Genomic DNA, 19,547 nt, shown 5'->3' on the forward strand with positions numbered 1-19,547 from the left:
TGGCAGGCCACCCCGGGCCCTGGAGGAGGCGTTTCTCTTCCACTGGGCATGCCCGGCACAGCCACCTCGGTCCATGAAGGGCGGCCAGAAATGCTTCTCTGCTCCATCCAGACCTGCTTGTCTCCCTGCCTTGAGCTGACATTTAATTAATTTCTGGGCACATGCCTTTGACCCCATAACCAGCGTCAGCCTGTGAGCACCTGGTTCCCTGTTCACTGTGCTTAGCTAGTCTTTGTATTAAGTAGATACATTAACTAGTCAGGAGGCTTTGGGTGCATATAATAGTGGATCCCGTTTAAAATGGCTCAGGGCAAAGGCATTTACTATCTTGCTTCCGAAGGAGCCCAGTGGTGGGGGGGCGGGGTGGGGAGATATCTGGCGTTGGTGAATTCAGTGCCCAGGAGGGGACATCGGGGACCCAGGTTCTTTCCATCTTTCTGCTCTGCCGTCTTGAGGATGTTAGCTCTTGTTCTCACGTGAGTCCTCAGGTCACAGGATGGCCGTACAACTCCCAGCATCACGCACACCTTCACCTGCTAACATCCAAAAGCTGGATGACAGTGTTCCTTCCTGTGTCCCTGTCAAAGGTCAAGAAAAAACACCAGAACTGCCCACCCCCCACAGCAGGATTTCCCGTAGGTTGTGTGTGTCATAAAGCACTTCACGTGCTTCTTCTTAAACCTCTGGTAGAGACCAAACAAGATCTCGCTCCTCGCAGCTCAGAAGGCGCCCAGCCTCCCTGAAGCGTGGGGTAGCTCAGTTCCTGAAAAACCCGAGGATTCTGTAAGCAGGGGGCGTGGGGGGCTGACAGGGACTGACACAGTGGTGGCTGCCACACTCTGTAAATGTGTTGAATCGAGTGCTTAGGATATTGAGTCTTCAAGAATAGTCTAGGAAAGTACGTTCTGCTTTGTGAGTAGAAATGGTCATAGTGACTCCGTGTCGGGGCGGGTGGCTGCGGTGGGCGTGTTCATATCACCCCAGCACAGGCTTGCCACGGGGCCCCGGTGGCCATCCTGTCTCAGCGAGAGGGCTGGCAGGGGTCAGGACTTGTGTCTGTGAGGCAGGGCTATCTGTGTGCTCTTCTCCGCCCGGGAGAGGGACTGGGTTTCAGTTTCTAGCACTCCAAATCAGTTATTGCTCATGACAGCAAACAGGTGTGGTCGTTCGTGTCCTTCAGGTTGTGTGAAGCGAACGCCCACTGCAAGTAGCTCAGATTAATGGGGGGACTCTCGGAGACCCCACGGCAAGAACCATGCAGCATGCATGGCCAACGCTTATGGGGCCGGGACTGGAGAGGGACCGCTCCCGCTGCTTCTTCTGGACCCACAGGGCTTCTCACTGAGGCTTCACTCAGCAGACGGGCTTCCTCTGCCTACCTCCACCTTCTCTACCTTGGCAGCCTCCCCTGCCCGCGCCTAGGCTCCACTGTGACCCAGCTCTGCTCACCCCAATGCCTCCTCTAGCTCGGTACCCCCCAGCACACTCACCGTCCCGCCGTCTCTTCGGCCCCACGCGAAACCCCCAGCCCGTGGACCAGTTCTCCGTGAGGCAGGTCCGTCGGCCGGCCAGAGGGTTTCCTTGGTGCAAACAAGCTGTTGGGGCTGTGGTCTTCCCAGAAGATGTGAGTCAGGGGCAAATATTGGATATTGGCCTGTCTATTGCACTGTACTTGGCTTTCACCTTCGTTCATTTGTCTCTTTTTTTCTTCCAAACTGTACAAGTCGTGCACTGCTACGTGCTTGTTGTAAATACTAAAACGGTATCATGTCCAAGTCCTCCTTGACCACTAACCTCTGAACTTTATTCCTCTTCCAAGATGTAACCATTGCATCCGGTTCTCTGGAAGCTTCCCCGGCCCTTCCTCTCTCTCTTCCCTCTCTGCACACACACACACACACACACACACCTGTATAATTATAGTCTTGCTTAGCGGTGCGTTACGTATGTGGTTTTATGCTGCATGTGACGTCTTCTTCCTGATGCCAAATATGTGCATTTTCCACACACCAGCCAATTCTCCGACACCGACTAGGTGTCCAGCAACTCGACTCAATCCCAACACTAACTCTCCAGAGTCAGCAAAGACCCCCACAAGCCTACTCCCACTTCAGATGACAGCTTCATGACAGGGGCCACCCGTACTCCCCCCCTCCTCCGAGCAGCTACGAATCCAGGGTTCCCACAGCCCCTCGTCAGGTTCAGTAATTTGCTAAAATGACTCATACACCCCAAGAAGACACGATACTAATTACAGTTTAAGGGATGCAAATGAGCAGCCAGATGAGGAGGCATGGAGGGCGGGGTCTAGAAGGGTCCTGAGTGTGGGAGCCTCTGTCCCCATGGAGTTGAGGTATGCCACCCTCCCAGAGGGGGCATTTATTCACCAGCTCTGAAGTTCCTTGAACTTGGTTGTTGAAGGAGTTTTATTAAGGTTTCATTATATAGCCATGATTGATTAGATCACTCACTCTTGATGACTGAATTCAATTTCCAGCTTCTCTCCCCTCCCAGGAGGTAGGGGTGTGGGGCTGAAAGTCATAACCCTCTAACCACTTGGTCTTTCTGGCAGCCTGCCCCCACTGGAAGCTATCTCTGGGCCCTTAAGCCTAGAGTCATCTCATTACCATACAAAAGAGACTCATCACTCAGAAGATTCCAGAGCCCTTAGGAGCTCTGTGTCAGGAACCAGGACCAAGACCTTTTTTTTTTTTTTTTTGGTATTATACTTCATATATGTATTCTGAAATTTGACTTTTTTTAAAACAATATGTCTTGGGATGTTTCTATGTTACCACATCCCTTTGAAAGTTTAGTCCATAGTACAAAAGGATTTTGGAGTACTGACTGATGAGTAGATCACTTGCTTCCATTGTTTCCTACTGCAAACAGCACCAAGTGTCCACACAAAGCACCAAAATTAAATATTCATCAGTAGAGAAATGGGTAAATAAATTATGGTATATTCTTGCAATGGAATAATACATAAAACAGTCAAATTGAACAATTAACTGAATAGTCGCAGACTTTAATGCCCTACTTTTAATAATGGATAGAACCACTAGCCAGAAGATCGACAAGGAGACGGAGGACTTGAACGACCCTATAAACTAACTAAATCTAACAGACATCCATAGCATGCTCCCCCAACAGTGGCAGGACATGCTCTTCTTAAGCACACACCTGGAACATTCTCCAAGATCAGTCATACACTGGTCTGTAAAACTAGCTTCAACAAGCTTTAAAGGATTAAAATAATACAGATCATGTTTTCCAGCCACAATGGCATTAAATTAGAACTACACAACAAAGAAATCTGGGGAATTCACAAATATGGGGGAAATTAAACATCACACTTCTACATAACTAGTGGGTCAAAAAGAAGGAATCAGGAAAGAAAATAGAAAACTTACTTAGATGAGTGAAGATAAAAATGCAACCTACCAAAACATAAGGGATGCAGCTGAAGCAGCGCTTGGAGGGAAATTTATAGCTCTAATGTTTTTACTTAAAAAGATCTTAATAACCTAGCGTTTCACCTTATGAAACTAGAAAAAGAAGAGCAAATTAAACCCAAAGGAAGCAGACAGAAGGAAATAATAGAGATTCGTACAGAAATAAGTGAGTTAGAGAATAGACAACCAATAGAAATCACAGAAACCAAAAGTTGGTTCTTTGTTGTTGTTTTTAAATTTTTTTATTTGAGAATATTTGACACACAATGCTACATTAGCTTCAGATGAAAAGTTGGTTCTTCGAAATAACAACAAAATTGATAAAACTTTAGCTAGAGTGACCAAGGAAAAAAGAGAGAAGTCTCCCCACCCTTCTCTCCCCCTCTCCCTCCCCTGTCCCCTTACCTCTTCTCTCTCCCTCCCTCTCCCCACCCCCTCTCCTTCCTCCTCCCCTCCCTTCCTCGCCCTTCTCACTCCCTCCCCCTCCCTCCCCCTTCTCTCTCTCTCTCTCTCAGGGTAATGAGAATGACAGGGAACTAAGAGGAGAGAAACCATGGTTTGAAAGTATGATGGCTGGGGCAGTAAGAAGTTAAAATAGGTATTCATTTTGTTCTCCCTAATTGAGGCAAGATATCCCTGGTTAGAGTTTCAAGGGCACCTAGATTCAGAAGAACGTGATCCTGATTAGTAGTAGTAGAATCAGAAATAAAAGAGAGGACATTACTACCAACCTTATATAAGTAAAAGCGTTATAAAGGAATAATATGAACAATTGTTTCCAATAAATTTACAACTTAGATGAAATGGACAAATTTCATCTAACTACTGAAAGACAAACTACTAGAAACTGACTCAAGAAAAACAGGAAATCTGAGCAAACATATAACAAGTAAAGAATTAGTAACCAAAAATCTACCCACAAAGAAACACCCAGGCCCAGATGTTGTCCCTGGTGAATTCTACCAAACAAAAGAAAAAATTCTTCACAGACTCTTCCAAAGGATAGAAAAGAAGGGAGTATTTCCCAACTAATTCTATGAGGCCAATATTACCCCAATATCAAGACCAGTCAAAGACATCACAAGTAAGAAAACTACTGACCAATATCTCTTCTGAACATAGATGAAAAAGTCCTCAAAAATACACTACCAAATAGAATCCAACAGTCTATAAAAATAATTACACACCATGACTAAGTGGGATTTATATGAAGAATGCATGGTTTTTCTAATACCTGAAAATCAATTAATGTAATACATCACATTAACAGAATCAAAACTAAAAATCACATGGTCATCTCAGTGGATGAAGAAAAGCACTGGATAAAATCAAACACCCTTTCATGATAAAAGTATTCAACAAACCAGGAATATAAGGGATCTTCCCCAACCTGATAAAAGATATCTAAAACACACATGCGCGCACGTGCACGCGCGCACACACACACACACACAACTAACCAACTAGCATCATACTTAATGACAAAAAAAAAAATGGACGCTTTTCCCCTAAGGTCAAGAATAAGACAAGAATGTCTATTCTTGCCACTTCTATTTAATATTGTGCTGGAGGTTCTAGCCAGGGTAGTTAGACAAGAAAGAGAAATAAAAGGTGTCCAGATTGAAAAGACAGAAGTAAAACTAACTGCAGGTGACATTATCTTGTATATAGAACATCACAAGAAATCCACTAACAAACTATTAGAGCTAAGAAATTATTTCGGTAAGGTTACAGAATGAGAGATGAATATAGAAAAATCAATTGTATATCTATATACTAGCTGTGAACCTTCCACAAATGAAATTAAGAGAACAGTTCACATTTACGATGTCATCAAAAAGAATAAAATATTTAGGAACACATTTAGCAAAAGAAGTGCAAGACTTGTACACTGAAAACTATAAAACATTGCTGGAAGAAATTAAAGACCTAAACTAATGAAAAGATACCCCATATTCATGGGTCATTGTCTTATGATCTCTAAATTGATCTACATATTCAATGGATTCAGTATCAAAATCCCAGCTACCTCTTTTTGCAGATATTGACAGACTGATCCTTAAATTCATATGGAATTGCAAGGGGCTGTGACAAACCAAAACAATGTTAAAAAAGAGGAACGAGGTTAGAGTACTCATACTTCCCAATTTCAAAACTTACTACACATCTACAGTAATGAAGTATGGTGCTGGTATAAATACAGACCTATAGACCAGTGCAGTAGAATCGAGAGTCCAGAAGTAAACACAGTGAGTTGATTTTTGAAAAGATGCCAAGGCCAATCAGTGGGGAAGGAATAACTTTTCAACAAATTATGCTGGGACAACTAAATATTCACATGTGAAAGAACACAGTTGAACCTTTACTGCACACCATACACAAATATTAATTCAAAATGCATCATGGACCTAAATCTAAGAGCTAAAATGATAAAAATCTTAGAAAAAATAGAAGCAAATCTTAACAGCCTTGAGGTAGGCAATGGTTTTTAGATACACACCAGAAGCACAAGTGAAAAAAGAAAAAAATAAATAAATTGGACTACATCAAAACTAAAAACTTGTGCTACAAATAATACCTTTAAGAAAGTGAAAATATAATCAAGAGAATGGGAGCAAATACTTACAAATCATATATCTGATAAGGGACTTATATGCAGATCGCATAAAGAATTCCTACCACTCGATAGTAAAGACAAACAACCCAATTGAAACCTGGGCAGAGGTTTTGAATAGACATTTCTCCATATACAAATGGCCAGTATGCACATGAAAAGATGATAACATCATTAGTCATTAGAGAAATACAAATCAAAACCACACTGAGATACCACTTTCCACCCACTCAGGTGGCTATAATAAAACAGACAACCACAAGTGTTGACAAGGATGTGGATAAATTAGAACCCTCAAACATTGCTAGCAGGAATGTAAATTGTTGTAGGCACTTTGGGAAGCAGTTTGGCAGTTCCTCAAAATGTTAAAGATGGGCTTTCTGGGGCACCTGGATGGCTCAGTCGGTTAAGTGTCTGCCTTCAGTTCAGGTCATGATCTTGGGGTCCTGGGATCAAGCCCCACATCGGGCTCCCTGCTCAGCAGGGAGCCTGCTTCTCCCTCTTCCTCTGCCCCGCCCCCCTCCCTGCTTATGCTCTCTACTCTCTCGTGCTCTCTCTCAAATAAATAAAATCTTTTAAAAAAAAGAACATAGGTCTACATAAAAACCCATACATGAATCTTCATAGCAACATAATTTATAATAGCCAATAAATAGAACCCACCCACCAAAATGTTCACCAATGGATGGGTAAATAAGATGGGATATAGCCGTACAATGAAAAATTATTCATCAGTAAAAAAATGAAGTACTGAAACAACATGGATGAACAGTAAAAACATTGTGCTTAGTGAAAGAAGCCAGTCACAAAAGACCACATGTTGTAGGATTCCACTTACATGAAATGTCCAGAATAGTAAATCTATAGAGACAGAAGGTAGATTAGTGGGCGCCTACCTCTTGAGGAGCAGGAACTGGGGGGAGGGGGAATGGGGAGGTGCCAGCTAAGAGGGATGGAGTTTCTTTTGGGGTTGATGATGAAAATGTTCTAAAATTTATTGTGATGGTTGCACAACCCTGTGAATACACTAAAAACTACTGAATTGTACACATTGAATTTTAAAAGGTGAATTGTATGGTACATGACTTATATCCCAATAAAGCTGTTTTTAAAAAAATGAACGAATTATATATATATCAATGTAGATAAAACTTTAAAAAGGTAGAGAAAAAAATAAGTTGCAAAAGGAAACAAGGAAGCATACAATATGATGTCTTTTATGTGAAACTGTAAAACAAAAAGCAATAGTATATATTGTTTGGGGGAAGATAAATTCTTAGTAAGATATAAAAACTTGGATGGAAAGGATATACTCCAACTGAAAAATTTCCCCTCTCTATAAATAATTTTTTTTTAATTTTATGGCTTATTTGTCCATTGTTTATGTGTAGTATATAAAAATATATATATCTATGTTCATATCCTTTCCTTTCTTAAATAAGAAGTGAAATACCATATGTACTTTACTTTTTTTTTAACTCGACAATATATTCTAGAGCTCACTCTAAAGGAGTTTCTGGAGCTATTCCAGTGAGGCTCCTTTATTAACCTTGTTGAGGCTTCTGTCCGAAAGGAGGAGGGCCAGAGATGGATGACTATATGGAGACACTGAAGGATGAGGAGGATGCCTTGTGGGAGAATGTGGAGTGCAATCGGCACATGCTGAGTCGCTACATCAACCCAGCCAAGCTCACCCCATACCTGCGCCAGTGTAAGGTCATCGATGAGCAGGATGAAGACGAAGTGCTCAATGCACCCATGTTGCCTTCCAAGATCAACCGGGCAGGTAATGTGAGGAGCCACCCAGGAGGAAAGGGTGGGCGGCCTCTTGTGGCAGCTTCCAGAAATACCCTGTAGTTGGCTGTACCAAAATGACGTTTCTCCGGGTCAGGAATTTTTAAACTGGGGTCCACGGACTTCTGCCCACCCCTCCTCTGCCACCAAGCTCTCTACGTATAGAACTGAGAGGGTCCATGAACTTACATCTTTATTTTACTAGCTTTAACTGAGATTCAGCGGGGGGAATGGGGGGAAATTATGGGGGGGGGGAATATAGGGGGAATGGGGGGAAATTACATCTTTATTTTACTAGCTTTAACCAAGATTCAGCATTTCCATCCATTCTGAATGTAGGTAGGCGATGAATCACAGTGGGGATTAGCAATACCCGTGACTTTGTCAACAATAAAATTACAGATAACTTCATACCACATTACAGCTGTTACAGATCTTCTAAAATAGCATTTACACTCATCTCACCCTCAAAATTATAGTAGTTACTAGACCTGCCAAGAGATCGTGTTATTAATGCATTAGTGAAGAAGCACTTTTATTACTGAATCTCAAATTTAATATTTGATAACCGTATCTTATTAGAACCGATTCCCTTCATAATCCAATTCCTTTTTATCTGTTTTAAAAATATTATTCTGAGAAGGGGTCCACAGGCTTTCCCAGACTGTCTAGGGATCCGCGACACTTTATCACATTCTTCAAAGGCAGCAAGTGTGGCTTGTAAAACTTGGCTCTACGTACGTATGTGTGTACATACACCTCTCTGTGTTTGCGCATGTATGTACACGCACAAGGTCACAATGTAAAATATCTCTCTCCCTGTGGCTCGCCGTTGAAAAGGTTTGAAAATCACTTCCCCACGGTACGACTGGCGATAAGTAGCTCATCTGCTGTGACTCTCTTTCGCACACATAACAGACATCACTAATCACAGCTCGGGTTCCTAATGAGCTCGGGTGTAACTTTACAATCCTCAACACAGTGCCGCAGGCAGCTTCGCCAAACAATCCATTAACACAAGACAAAACGTATTTGTTATGTCTATCCTGGGACCTCAAGGGAAGAAATATCTGAAAATAAAATGTTTGAGGATGGGCCAAGAAATGTAAATATTAAGTGGAACCAGAAACCAAAAATGCCAGGCAAGTTACATTTAGGTTAAAGATGTTTCCGGGCTATGAGATACCCAAAGATCATGGAGCTGTGCCTGCTTCCCGTGACTTTTCCTAGCTCTCCACCCGAAGATTTGTCTTCCTGCCCCGAGTCTCAGAGAGCCATGCATTATTCTGTAATTGCTTTGTACTTCCAGCCTCCTTCAATCACAGAAGAGCTGGTGCCTGTATGGTTAATTTCTGTGCTGGTCAACTGGGAGGCTCTTTGAAACCGTTGGTTCCCATAACTGCAATTCCATTTATCCTGGTTCTACCAATTTCTTAGAGAAAGGAAAACTAGCAGCCACTGAATCCCTGTTGAGGGCCTGGCACTTTGATTTATAGTATCTGGACTCCCAGATACCACTCTCGAGTGACAGAATGTGGTGAGACTGTCTTCTTAAGAGTTTATTGAGGGATAGGAGTCCAGGGTAAGGCTGCACATGGAGACTTACATCCGATCAGAAGTGCACTCTTCTTCTCACCGGGTGATTTCCGTTCCGCTAGGCCGACTGTTGGACATTCTACATACCAAGGGCCAAAGGGGCTACGTGGTCTTCTTGGAGAGCCTGGAATTTTACTACCCGGAACTGTATAAACTGGTGACTGGAAAGGAGCCTACCCGGAGATTCTCTACCATTGTGGGTAAGTGGCTTTGCCATCAGGAGCCTTTGAACTCTGGCCGGAGTGTGTGTGTGTGTGTGTGCGTGTGCGTGTGTGTGTGAGTCCGTTGGGGGGACAGTTCCAAAGCTATGAACCCATGATGTTAGGACAGTGTTCCTGTGGCATCTGTGGGCTGTCAACCACTCACTTCTGCCTGCCGATCAAAGAAAGGTAGGTGACAAAGACAGACCAAAGCCAGAGCCAAGAGAAGTGGGTGTTTGTGGAACATCTTCCGTGAATGTTGGGGGGGCGGGGCAGAAATTCCTACTGCCCTTTGGATCCTGTCCTTGCCTTGCCTATTGTCTTGCCAGCATCCCTGAACCAGAGCCCTTGGTAACCTCATCCCAACTTTCCTCCCTAAATATTCCTGAATCACCCTTCTCTCCATCTCCACCACTACCCCAGTCCAGACTCGTCCAACTCCATCCACTCTACAGCCATTCCTGCTCTGCTCCATGCTTTCTCCACCCCTCATGTTGCCCTCCTTGCTGAAAACCTTTGGTGGTTTTCCACTGCATCCAACTAAACACCCATTTCTTTAATGGAGCCCACAAGAACCCTACATGGTCCAACCCCTGCTCACGCTCCAAGCCTCCCCCTTCCGCCTGTCCGCCTCTCCAGACTCCAGCCACTTTGGTCTTCCTTCAGTTTCTGAAATGTGCCAAGTTCCCCCTTCCTCCCTGTAGGGCTTTGGCAATGTTTTTCCACCTTCCTAGGATGTGCTTTCCCTCCTCAATGTTTCAGCTCAACCATTAGGAGCCTTCCAACCCGGCTGCCCGCCAGGCTGGATCTGGCCCCCTGCTGCCCACCTTCACAGCCCCTGCGCCTTTACTTCGCGAAATCCTCTCCCTCTTAGTTCTATTTGTGCATGATCATCTGCTGTTTTACCGGCTGTCTCCCTTCGGAGACTGTAAGCTCTACCAGGACCAAGGCTGTCTTGCCCACTCTTGAGTGCCCAGGGCCTGAAGAGCTCGGTGCAATGTTGGTGTGTGAGTGAGTGAGTGAGTGAGTGAGTGAAGGCCTGCCCCCACCCCACACCTGGGGCCCCCTTCGTTCTCCCCTCCTCGGGCCTGATGAGTGCCCCTCTCCACAGTGGAGGAGGGCCACGAGGGCCTCACGCACTTCCTCATGAACGAGGTCATCAAGCTGCAGCAGCAGATGAAGGCCAAGGACCTACAGCGGTGCGAGCTCCTGGCCAAGTCACGACAGCTGGAGGACGAGAAGAAGCAGCTGACGCTGACTCGAGTGGAGCTGCTGACCTTCCAGGAGCGGTACTACAAGATGAAGGAGGAGCGCGACAGCTACAACGACGAGCTGGTCAAGGTGAAGGACGACAACTACAACTTGGCCATGCGCTACGCCCAGCTCAGTGAAGAAAAGAACATGGCGGTCATGAGGAGCCGAGACCTCCAGCTCGAGGTGAGCAGCATGCGCGGTGGGGGGCTGCTGGGGCTCGGGACCACCGCGGGGGGCAGGTGCACACAGGCCCACATGGGCCACCGGAGCTTCTCACTCAGCTGCGGGGGGGAGGGACACTGTGTTCTTGGGGGCACCTAGATCCACCATGCACATGAACACACCAACCCAGTGAGGCTTAGCATGACAGCCGAGGGCCCAGGGCCACCATGCGCACGTGCAGACGTGCGCACATGGCCCAGTGGTGGGCTTCCCGCCACCTGCTCGGCCCTCCCCCCATCCTAACCCACCCGACCCCACCTCCACCCCAGCCACCACCCCAGCCACCATGTGCATGCGCACACTGACCCAGTGGGGCTTCCGCCACCCGCTCGGGACCCAGGGCCACCATGCACGTGTGCAGACGTGCACACACGGACCCAGTGCAACTTCCCGCCCCCTGCTCAACCCACCTCCCCCCGCCCCCGACTCCATCCCACCCCACCCCACCTCACCTCCGCCCCAATCACCAGGTGCGTGTGCAGACATGCGCACATAGCCCCTCGGCAAAGCCCGGTGAGGGGGAGTATGGAGAACCAGACCTTGAGTGACCCTCAGGAAATTCAGCGAGGAGACGGACCCAGCACTTGTTCCGTGGAGACTGAGGTTTTTGAGGCCGGGACCCTGCCCTTCCCAACTGTATCCACAAAGCTCAGCATGGCACTGTGGGACAGTTAATATACTTATCAATGGACAATCTGCCAGCCAAGTGATTAATGTCATTGATGAGTTTACCTCCAAAATGGAGAAGGGGAAGGGAATTTGCTTAACTCACTCATCCTTTTTATTTATTGAGGGCCGCCGTGCACCACGTTCTTTTCCAGGGATGCATAACTCAAGACCAAGGCTCTGCTATCACGGAGCTCACATTCTAATCAGCAAACAAATACATAAACACCTGGTAATAGTAAGTGCTATTAAGAAGAGGGAAGGAAAGAGTATGAGGATAGTGAGGGAGGGAAGCGACTTTAAACTGGATGGTCAGGAAGGGTCTCTGAGAAGGGGACACAGGGAGGACAGGGAGGGAGCCAGCCATGCAAGGCTCAGGGGAAGAGCAAAGAGCAAATGAAGGGCGCCAAGTAGGGGGCATGCTTGGTGTTTCTGACCATCAAGAGAGCCAGTGGAGATGGCGCCAACTGAGCATGTGGCACAGAGAGATGGCCAAGGTCCAGATCGTAAGGGCAGGGTAAGAACTCTGGAAATTATTCCAGTTGTGATGGGAAGCCGCTGAAGGATTGAGAGCTGGAGAGTGACAACTGATTTATATCTAGAAGGATTACTCTGGCTGCTGGGTGGAAAATAGACTCGGAATATTTATTAAGCACCTGCCATGTGTAAGGCACAGTGCTAAGCATGGTGGGGGACACGGGGATAAATAACCTGATTTCTGCTCAGGTCACTTACAATTTAGGTGAAGCAGACAGATCAGTAAACAACCCACTAGAATTCAGGTGAATTGAGTCAGTGGCATGGCGGGCAGTAGAGGGTTTCTGTCAAGAGCATGGGCTTTTAAAGCCTACACATTTGAGTTCAAATCTGACTCGGGCTTCTGGCTTTACTGCTTACTTGGCTTTTGGCCTGTTCCCTCATCTGTAAATGGCAATCGTGAAACATAATCCCTGCACCCAGGACTGCTGAGCCAAGTGTCCTTGGCCAAGTGGCTGACCTGTGTCCTTGGCCGTGTCTTTGGCCAAGTGGCTGACCCAGTAAGCAGCCCACAGTGCCTGCACCCTGTGCCCACTTGGATGGGACAGGGGATCTGGACCCAGCACCGGGCCCCTGGGCTGACCTTCCAAGATGACGAGGAGGATTTTTTTTTTTTTTTTTTGGCATGACCAGGAGGAGAGGTTTCTATGCTGCCGTAGCTAGGATTTGGAGACGTTAGTCTGTGACAGCGACTTAGAAATTTCTCTCCTAGGACCTTGTCCTACATTATATTTCCCTGGTGATACAGGAATAGTGGGAAGCTTGTCTAGAACTTGAAAGAACATCTGGCCAGCTGAGTCCCTAGGTCATTTCTGAGCCCCAGGCTGCTTCCCTGTATGCCTCTTCCTTCCTCCCCTTCCACGGGGGCTCAGTGTTTTCCTTGCTAAAGTCACCACCCTCTGCCTGCCAGGTACCTTGCAGTATTCTCCCCGTAGATTTGTAAAAGGGCGCTCGCCCATTTGGTGCCTCCCTTTCCTGCATCTGTTGAAGACACGCTTGATGTGGGTGTTCTGTAAGGTCGATCAGTTTGGGGAAGCAGACAGGCTTAGTCACGAAGGTCTACGGAGTCTTCTCGTGGGCCCCCTTCCTGATACTCACCTCTCCAGGGCAGAGCTCCGCAGATGTCCATTTGTCTTGTCACATTTCCAGATGTAGTAACCGCCTCCTCCAGAAAGCCACTCTTCCAGCCCTGAGCATGGGTCCTTTAGGCCAGAGATGCTGTGAACCCAGAGGGCCTCACACTGTCCTTTTCACAGTAGTGCCGTTTGTCTGAAAAGAATTTTGTGGGAAACCCACAAGGACAAACGTGTGCTGGTTGCCCTGGGGTAAAGTCGGGTGCGGGGCCCAGAACCCAGAGCCCATGGCCGCCTCGCTCCTTGTGATAACATGGGTTCGTGAGGGGAGTCCCCCAAGTTCTCTAAGGGACAGATAGCCCCTTTCAGAATTTTCCTCAATTAACAAATCAGGAGCTCTTCATCAACAAGATGGTGCTTTGTTTTACGGCAAAAGGTTTCTTTGAGCCCTTCTCCGTCGCTCACTGGAAGAAGGGGGAGTGGGCATCACGCAGGTTACGTGGCAAGTCCGCTGGGGATCTGGGGGAGCATTGCCTCTCCCGAGTGTTGCCTGCCAAATGCACCCTTGGGCGTTTCAGATTGACCAACTAAAGCATCGGTTGAATAAGATGGAGGAGGAGTGCAAGCTGGAGAGGAACCAGTCTCTGAAACTCAAGAATGACATTGAGAATCGTCCCAAGAGGGAGCAAGTTCTGGAGCTGGAGCGGGAGAATGAGATGCTAAAGACCAAAATCCAGGAGCTGCAGTCCATCATCCAGGTGCGGGCTGGGGCAGGGCAGTGGATGGAAGGGGCAGACCCCAGCCTGGGCGTGCGTCCCCCTTGCTGACCGCGCGGCCCCAGGTAATCCACGTCATCCCTGGGTGTCCTTCGTGTCCACACTCGGTAAGGTGGGGCCGCCACACTACCCACTCGTCAGAGACACGACATTATGCGAGATGACACTTGTGATCTCACGGAGTCCCTGCCCCAGGCTCTGTGAGACAGGGACGGGTGGGAAACTGAATTCCCCTTAAAGATCCCAAGAAATGCACCTCTCAGCTCCGCGTCATTTGTTAAAACGTCGAGTGCCTCCCCACATTTCTCATCACAGACTCATTTTCGGGTATGAAGGAGGAAGTAGCTGAGAAGTAACATCCCCCAAAGGGAAAGAAAGAAGGCTTCCCCTCCCCTTCCTCCAGAATTATAGAATTATCCCCCCAGGATTGGCTGCCTGGTGTTTAAGGCGCGGATTTGGAGCAGAGAATGAATCCCGGTTAATCGAAGCAGATTAATTGATATTTCCGGGGATGCATCTGGACGGCAGAGCAGTCCTCTCTTTGTTGGCACCTATGAAGTGTTTGGAGGAGCAGGAACTGCTTTTCTCAGCTCTGATAAGAGCTAGAGCAGAACAATAGGCATTGGGATGTTCCTGAGCAGAAGCGGGTTTTATGCTTCTTTCCAGGTGATAAAATTCTTAATAAGCTGCTTAAGGACCCCAGGAGGCAGCGACTCTTTCTCTGCTTCCCTAGCACAAAACCTGCTCTCCCAGCATCTGTCGCTGGCTCTGTTGTCCCCCCTCAACCCCCCCTCCAGCCTCCCGGGTCCCCCTGGCTCCCCGCCCTGCCCCCAGCATGGTCAAACCTTCCTGCCCACCCGCCCAGGCCGGGAAGCGCAGCCTGCCGGACTCGGACAAGGCCATCTTGGACATCCTGGAGCATGACCGCAAGGAGGCTCTGGAGGACCGGCAGGAGCTCGTCAACAAGATCTACAACCTGCAGGAGGAGGTCCGCCAGGCAGAGGAGCTACGGGACAAGGTGGGAGCCCCCAGGTGGAGGGGCAGCATCCTGCGCCCCCCACCCCTGGCCAGTACACCAACGTGCATTTGCAAGAGCTCCGCGACCCCCACTGTCTTCTGGGGACTAGGTTTCAGTGCCAGCATGAGCCCCTCGCTGTGATTTGTGAATTACTGTACCACCCCAGCACCTGCCTTCCCCCTCCTGACCACAGCCCACGTGAGGGCACACAGTGCCCTGTCCCCCCTCCACATTCCCTTGCACACAGCAGGTATGAAGCAAATCTCAGCTAACCGACTGCCCTACAGCTGCGGCCCTGCTCTCCAGAGAGCTGACCCTCGGGGAGGGGCGGGCCGGCAGGGAGGCTCGGCTGGGAAACCTCCGGCCCCGGGCGCTGATCTCTCCCCGTTGCCCGCAGTACCTGGAGGAGAAGGAGGACCTGGAGCTCAAGTGCTCGACGCTGGGCAAGGACTGTGAGATGTACAAGCACCGCATGAATACGGTCATGCTGCAGCTGGAGGAGGTGGAGCGCGAGCGGGACCAGGTACGGGCAGGCACCCGGATACCGTGGGGGCCTGAGCCGGTCTCCAGCAGCTCCTACGACAGCGCGTGGTCCCCAGAGTCAGACAGCCACGTTCAGGCCCGGTCACTCATCAGGTGCGCGGCTGCAGGCCAGCTCCGCCCCGTGGACGCCTCCGTGTGCTCGTGTGTAACATGGGAGTAATAAGACGGCACCACTGGCTAGAGGCGGGGTGCGGGCTCCGTGAGATGCTGCCCCAGGGCTCTCAGCACAGAGCCCGGCTCCGGCCAGGGCAGGACACATGGCAGCTGTGATGCGGACTGTTGGGGAAGGGAGCGATTTAAACGCCCAAGAGTTGGGGTTAAGAAAAGAGCCCCGGGGTTGGGAAGCAGGTGTCCAGACAGAGAGCACGCCCCGGGTCTGATTTGGTTGGGTCGGGGTGAAGAACCAAAGTGGCCTTGTCCTCCCCGCGCCCCCCGCCCCTCACCCCCGGCAGGCCTTCCATTCCCGGGATGAAGCGCAGACCCAGTACTCACAGTGCTTAATCGAAAAGGACAAGTACAGGAAGCAGATCCGAGAGCTGGAGGAGAAGAACGATGAGATGAGGATTGAGATGGTCCGGCGGGAAGCCTGCATCGTCAACCTGGAGAGCAAGCTCCGGCGTCTCTCCAAGGACAGCAACAGCCTGGACCAGGTGGGGCTGGGTGGGGGGCTGGGTCGGGCCGGGCTGGACGGGGGCCCCATGCGCCTGCAGCCAGGTGCCTCCCCACACCGCGGCCCCACCCAGAATAACCCATGTCCTTGACCCTCCTGCATGGCACACCACTCAGTACAGACTGAATTTTGAGCTTGGAAGATGCAGGGTAAAACCCTGTCGTGGCCACTTGCTAGACAAGTGACTTCACCGGTAGCCCCAGCTCCTTCTCAGTTCACCGCAGCTGCCCGCTCGCCTCCCGTTGCCACCGCCATGTGGACGGTCTCTGGGCGTCAGACGCCCTGCGCCCACTGAAGGCCCTGGTGCCTGTGAAGACAACTGTCCTTTACGGACGGTACGGCGCTCGGAGTTCATGTCACTGCAGGGCCCCGGGGGCTCAGGGATGAGTGGACGCTGCCATCGAACAGACCATTACGGTCCTCATGTACCAAGGAAGGAGCCCGGGCCCTCGCAGCTGGGGGCACCCCTGGTCAGTGGCCTGGGGAACCTGGGGCGAGACCCTCCGAGGACCCACATCTAGCGCCTGGGGTCAATCCAGGAGCGTGATGTCTCGATACAATGTTGTGAATCACAGGCGGTTCTGGGCGGTTCTGCCGTCCGCACGGTGGGAGGCGGGGACGGGCAGGTGACCGGATGGGCAGGTGATGCGCTGGGAGGCGTGGCAGGAGGTAACAGAGTCGGCTTGTGGGCTGAGGCCCTTCGTTGTTCTTCTGGGACCTTGACGCGTTCTGTGCAGGGAAGTAAGGCAGAGAGCTTTGGGTTGGGGGGCAGTGGCAGGAAGGTTGTGTGGTTTTGGGGGCAACTGGAAGTTACCGACTGCCCCTGCAGCTGGGCCCTAGGCAGTGGCTAGAAAGCACCAGGACGAGGCCCGAGCTGCTCTGTTAGGTTCTGTGTTTGCAGCTCAGGCCCAGGGCTGCCCCTCGGGGTGTGAAGGCAGCCCGTCAGACCCCAGGGGCCATCGCTTTACTGCTGCGAACACCACAAAGTGAGGGGAAGACGGGGACAGGAGGCTGGTGACGAGAAGCGAGTGGGACCAGAACGACGGGCCTGGGCATCCCGGGGGGGGATGCAGGGGTCAGGGAGATGCGTGGGCCATCCTGAGTTCAAAGCTGGGGCCCCAGGGAAGGCCGGCCGCCGACGGGGGCCGCTCGTCCCCCCGCATCACTGGCGCTGGCCTCTCTCCGCCCCAGAGTCTGCCCAGGAACCTGCCGGTGGCCATCTCTCAGAACTTCGGGGACGCCAGCCCCAGGACCAACGGGCAGGAAGCTGACGACTCGTCCACGTCGGAGGAGTCCCCGGAAGACAGCAGATACTTCCTGCCCTACCACCCCCCCAAGCGCAGGATGAATCTGAAGGGCATCCAGGTACTGGTGTGGACAGGCGGCCACGGGGCCGCTGGTGGATGGGACTCGGCCTTGCCGGCCCTGTCGATGGGCATCCTGCCAGCCCCAGCTTTCTCCCCGTTTGCTTTCACACATCCTCCCTCCGCATAGCCCAAGTTAGAGAGTGAAGTAAGCGTTAATTCGGAATTCGTTCATTTATTCAGCAAATAGCTATTGAGCGTCTATCCCGTGTTTATTGACGTTAATGGCTTGGGAGAGGCCCGCTGGGGCTGGAGTTGCAGCCGCAAACCTGTCCGCTCCGCTCAGTGTCCAGGGCCGTCCGTGGCTCCCTCTTCAGGAGGAATGAGCGCAGGAGATCATCTCACGTGAGGGGGGCCGGGCAGCGCAGGGCGGGCCCCCCGGGGAGCACCAGCACCTCGTCCTTTCCGGAAAATTCCCCTGTTCTGCTGGGCCGCACGCCCGCACGTGCACCTTCCCTGGCCACCACTGTCGGCTCTGGTACCAGCTGAGCCACGTGGTGCCACCTCCCAGGATGGGGGGGCACGGTGCCAGCCGATGCCACGCAGCCTGGGGTGCGGGCGTCACACGCCGTCGGGGCTCCCAGGGCCACACGGGCTTCCTCCGTTTACTCCCTCCCTCCGCTGCCACGTGTCTCGGGCCTTGTCTGACATCAGACCGTTGTTTTCCCCTCCGTCTTGCAGCTGCAGAGAGCCAAATCCCCCATCAGCCTGAAGCGAACCTCAGATTTCCAAGGTTGGTGCACGCCCAGACCCCGCTCCTGTCTGTCTGTCCGTCTTCCTCTCCCGGGCCTTTTTTCCCATTGTGGCAATCAATCCCGTGCGTTGAACCTGGGACAGGCCTGGGGGTCCCGGGTGGAGGGTCTTCTGATAGTAGTTAACACTCGTTGTCAGGGGACAGGGTAGGAGCTACGATGTAGAAACATCCCATCTGGGGCACACATACGCGCACACACACACACGCAGCTCACACACACACTGAGGTCGGCCCGGGGCCCCAGATACCGCAGCCGGACTTGTCGCTTCTGCTCACGCCTTGTCAGCAGGAGGCGGGCTCGACCGTCCTTCCAGGCTTTTGGCCAGACGGTCTGGGTCCAGCTGTGAGCCCCTGGTTCTCCAAGACACGGCGTCTTCAGGACCTGTCGCTCGTCTTCACTGTGACTCTCAGGGGACAGTTGGCTAGTGAGGGTGTGCCCTAGGAAATCAAGCACCTACTGTGTGCCAGGTGCCCCTAGGCCCACGTGGACGCTCCGGAGCCCTGTGTCAGAGTGAGGACAGAGAGAGTGGCTCTGGGCACCCAAGAAAGAGCGGATGGAGGAGGGCTGGAGAAAGATCCGTCAAGAAGGGACACAGTCTCTGGAAGGCCGCTCAGGACAGAGCGGGGAGCAGGGGCAGGGTAGAGGAGCCTGGCGTGCTGCCCTTCTAGAGCTCAGAACAGGGAATGCCGGGAGCGAGGCTGTAGGTCACAGGGCAGGAGCTCCGTGCTGAGGATGTGCACCCCTCCCTGGTCCACGGGGGGGCAGGGGAAGGAGTCCAGAGCAGGACCTGGAGGAGCCCAGTGGTGGGGATCCATCCACCCCTCTCATTGCCAGATCAAGTATCTCTAGAACCTTCTTTATCAGAAGGCAGGTGTAAAGGGCCTGAGGCCTGTGGGAGAAGTGTTTGCCCCAAGAAGAGGGACGGGGGGAGCAGGATGACAGAGCTTCTGGACGCTCCACAAGCCTTTGCCACTGGCTAGCGTGATGTGTGCAGGTGTCTGTTCATACAC

The 19,547-nt window shown here is 50.7% G+C and overlaps 1 protein-coding gene across 1 annotated transcript in view; it reads left to right on the forward strand.

The window, feature by feature from the left end:
- The first annotated feature begins 7,046 nt into the window (after positions 1–7,046).
- CARD11 (caspase recruitment domain family member 11) overlaps positions 7,047–19,547 on the forward strand; it is a 33,292-nt gene continuing 20,791 nt past the window's right edge. Inside the window, exons 1-9 of the mRNA XM_045875896.3 lie at positions 7,047–7,855; positions 9,522–9,659; positions 10,771–11,096; positions 13,990–14,169; positions 15,053–15,205; positions 15,603–15,728; positions 16,201–16,398; positions 17,610–17,783; positions 18,464–18,515. Coding sequence (XP_045731852.1) covers positions 7,657–7,855; positions 9,522–9,659; positions 10,771–11,096; positions 13,990–14,169; positions 15,053–15,205; positions 15,603–15,728; positions 16,201–16,398; positions 17,610–17,783; positions 18,464–18,515 — 1,546 coding nt within the window. The 5' untranslated portion in view covers positions 7,047–7,656. The remainder of the gene's footprint in view (positions 7,856–9,521; positions 9,660–10,770; positions 11,097–13,989; positions 14,170–15,052; positions 15,206–15,602; positions 15,729–16,200; positions 16,399–17,609; positions 17,784–18,463; positions 18,516–19,547) is intronic.

Source organism: Mirounga angustirostris, unplaced genomic scaffold (assembly GCF_029215605.1).
Source record: "Mirounga angustirostris isolate CCGP_5_RB_7025 unplaced genomic scaffold, mMirAng1.0.hap1 SCAF_5, whole genome shotgun sequence".
Lineage (NCBI taxonomy): Eukaryota > Metazoa > Chordata > Mammalia > Carnivora > Phocidae > Mirounga > Mirounga angustirostris.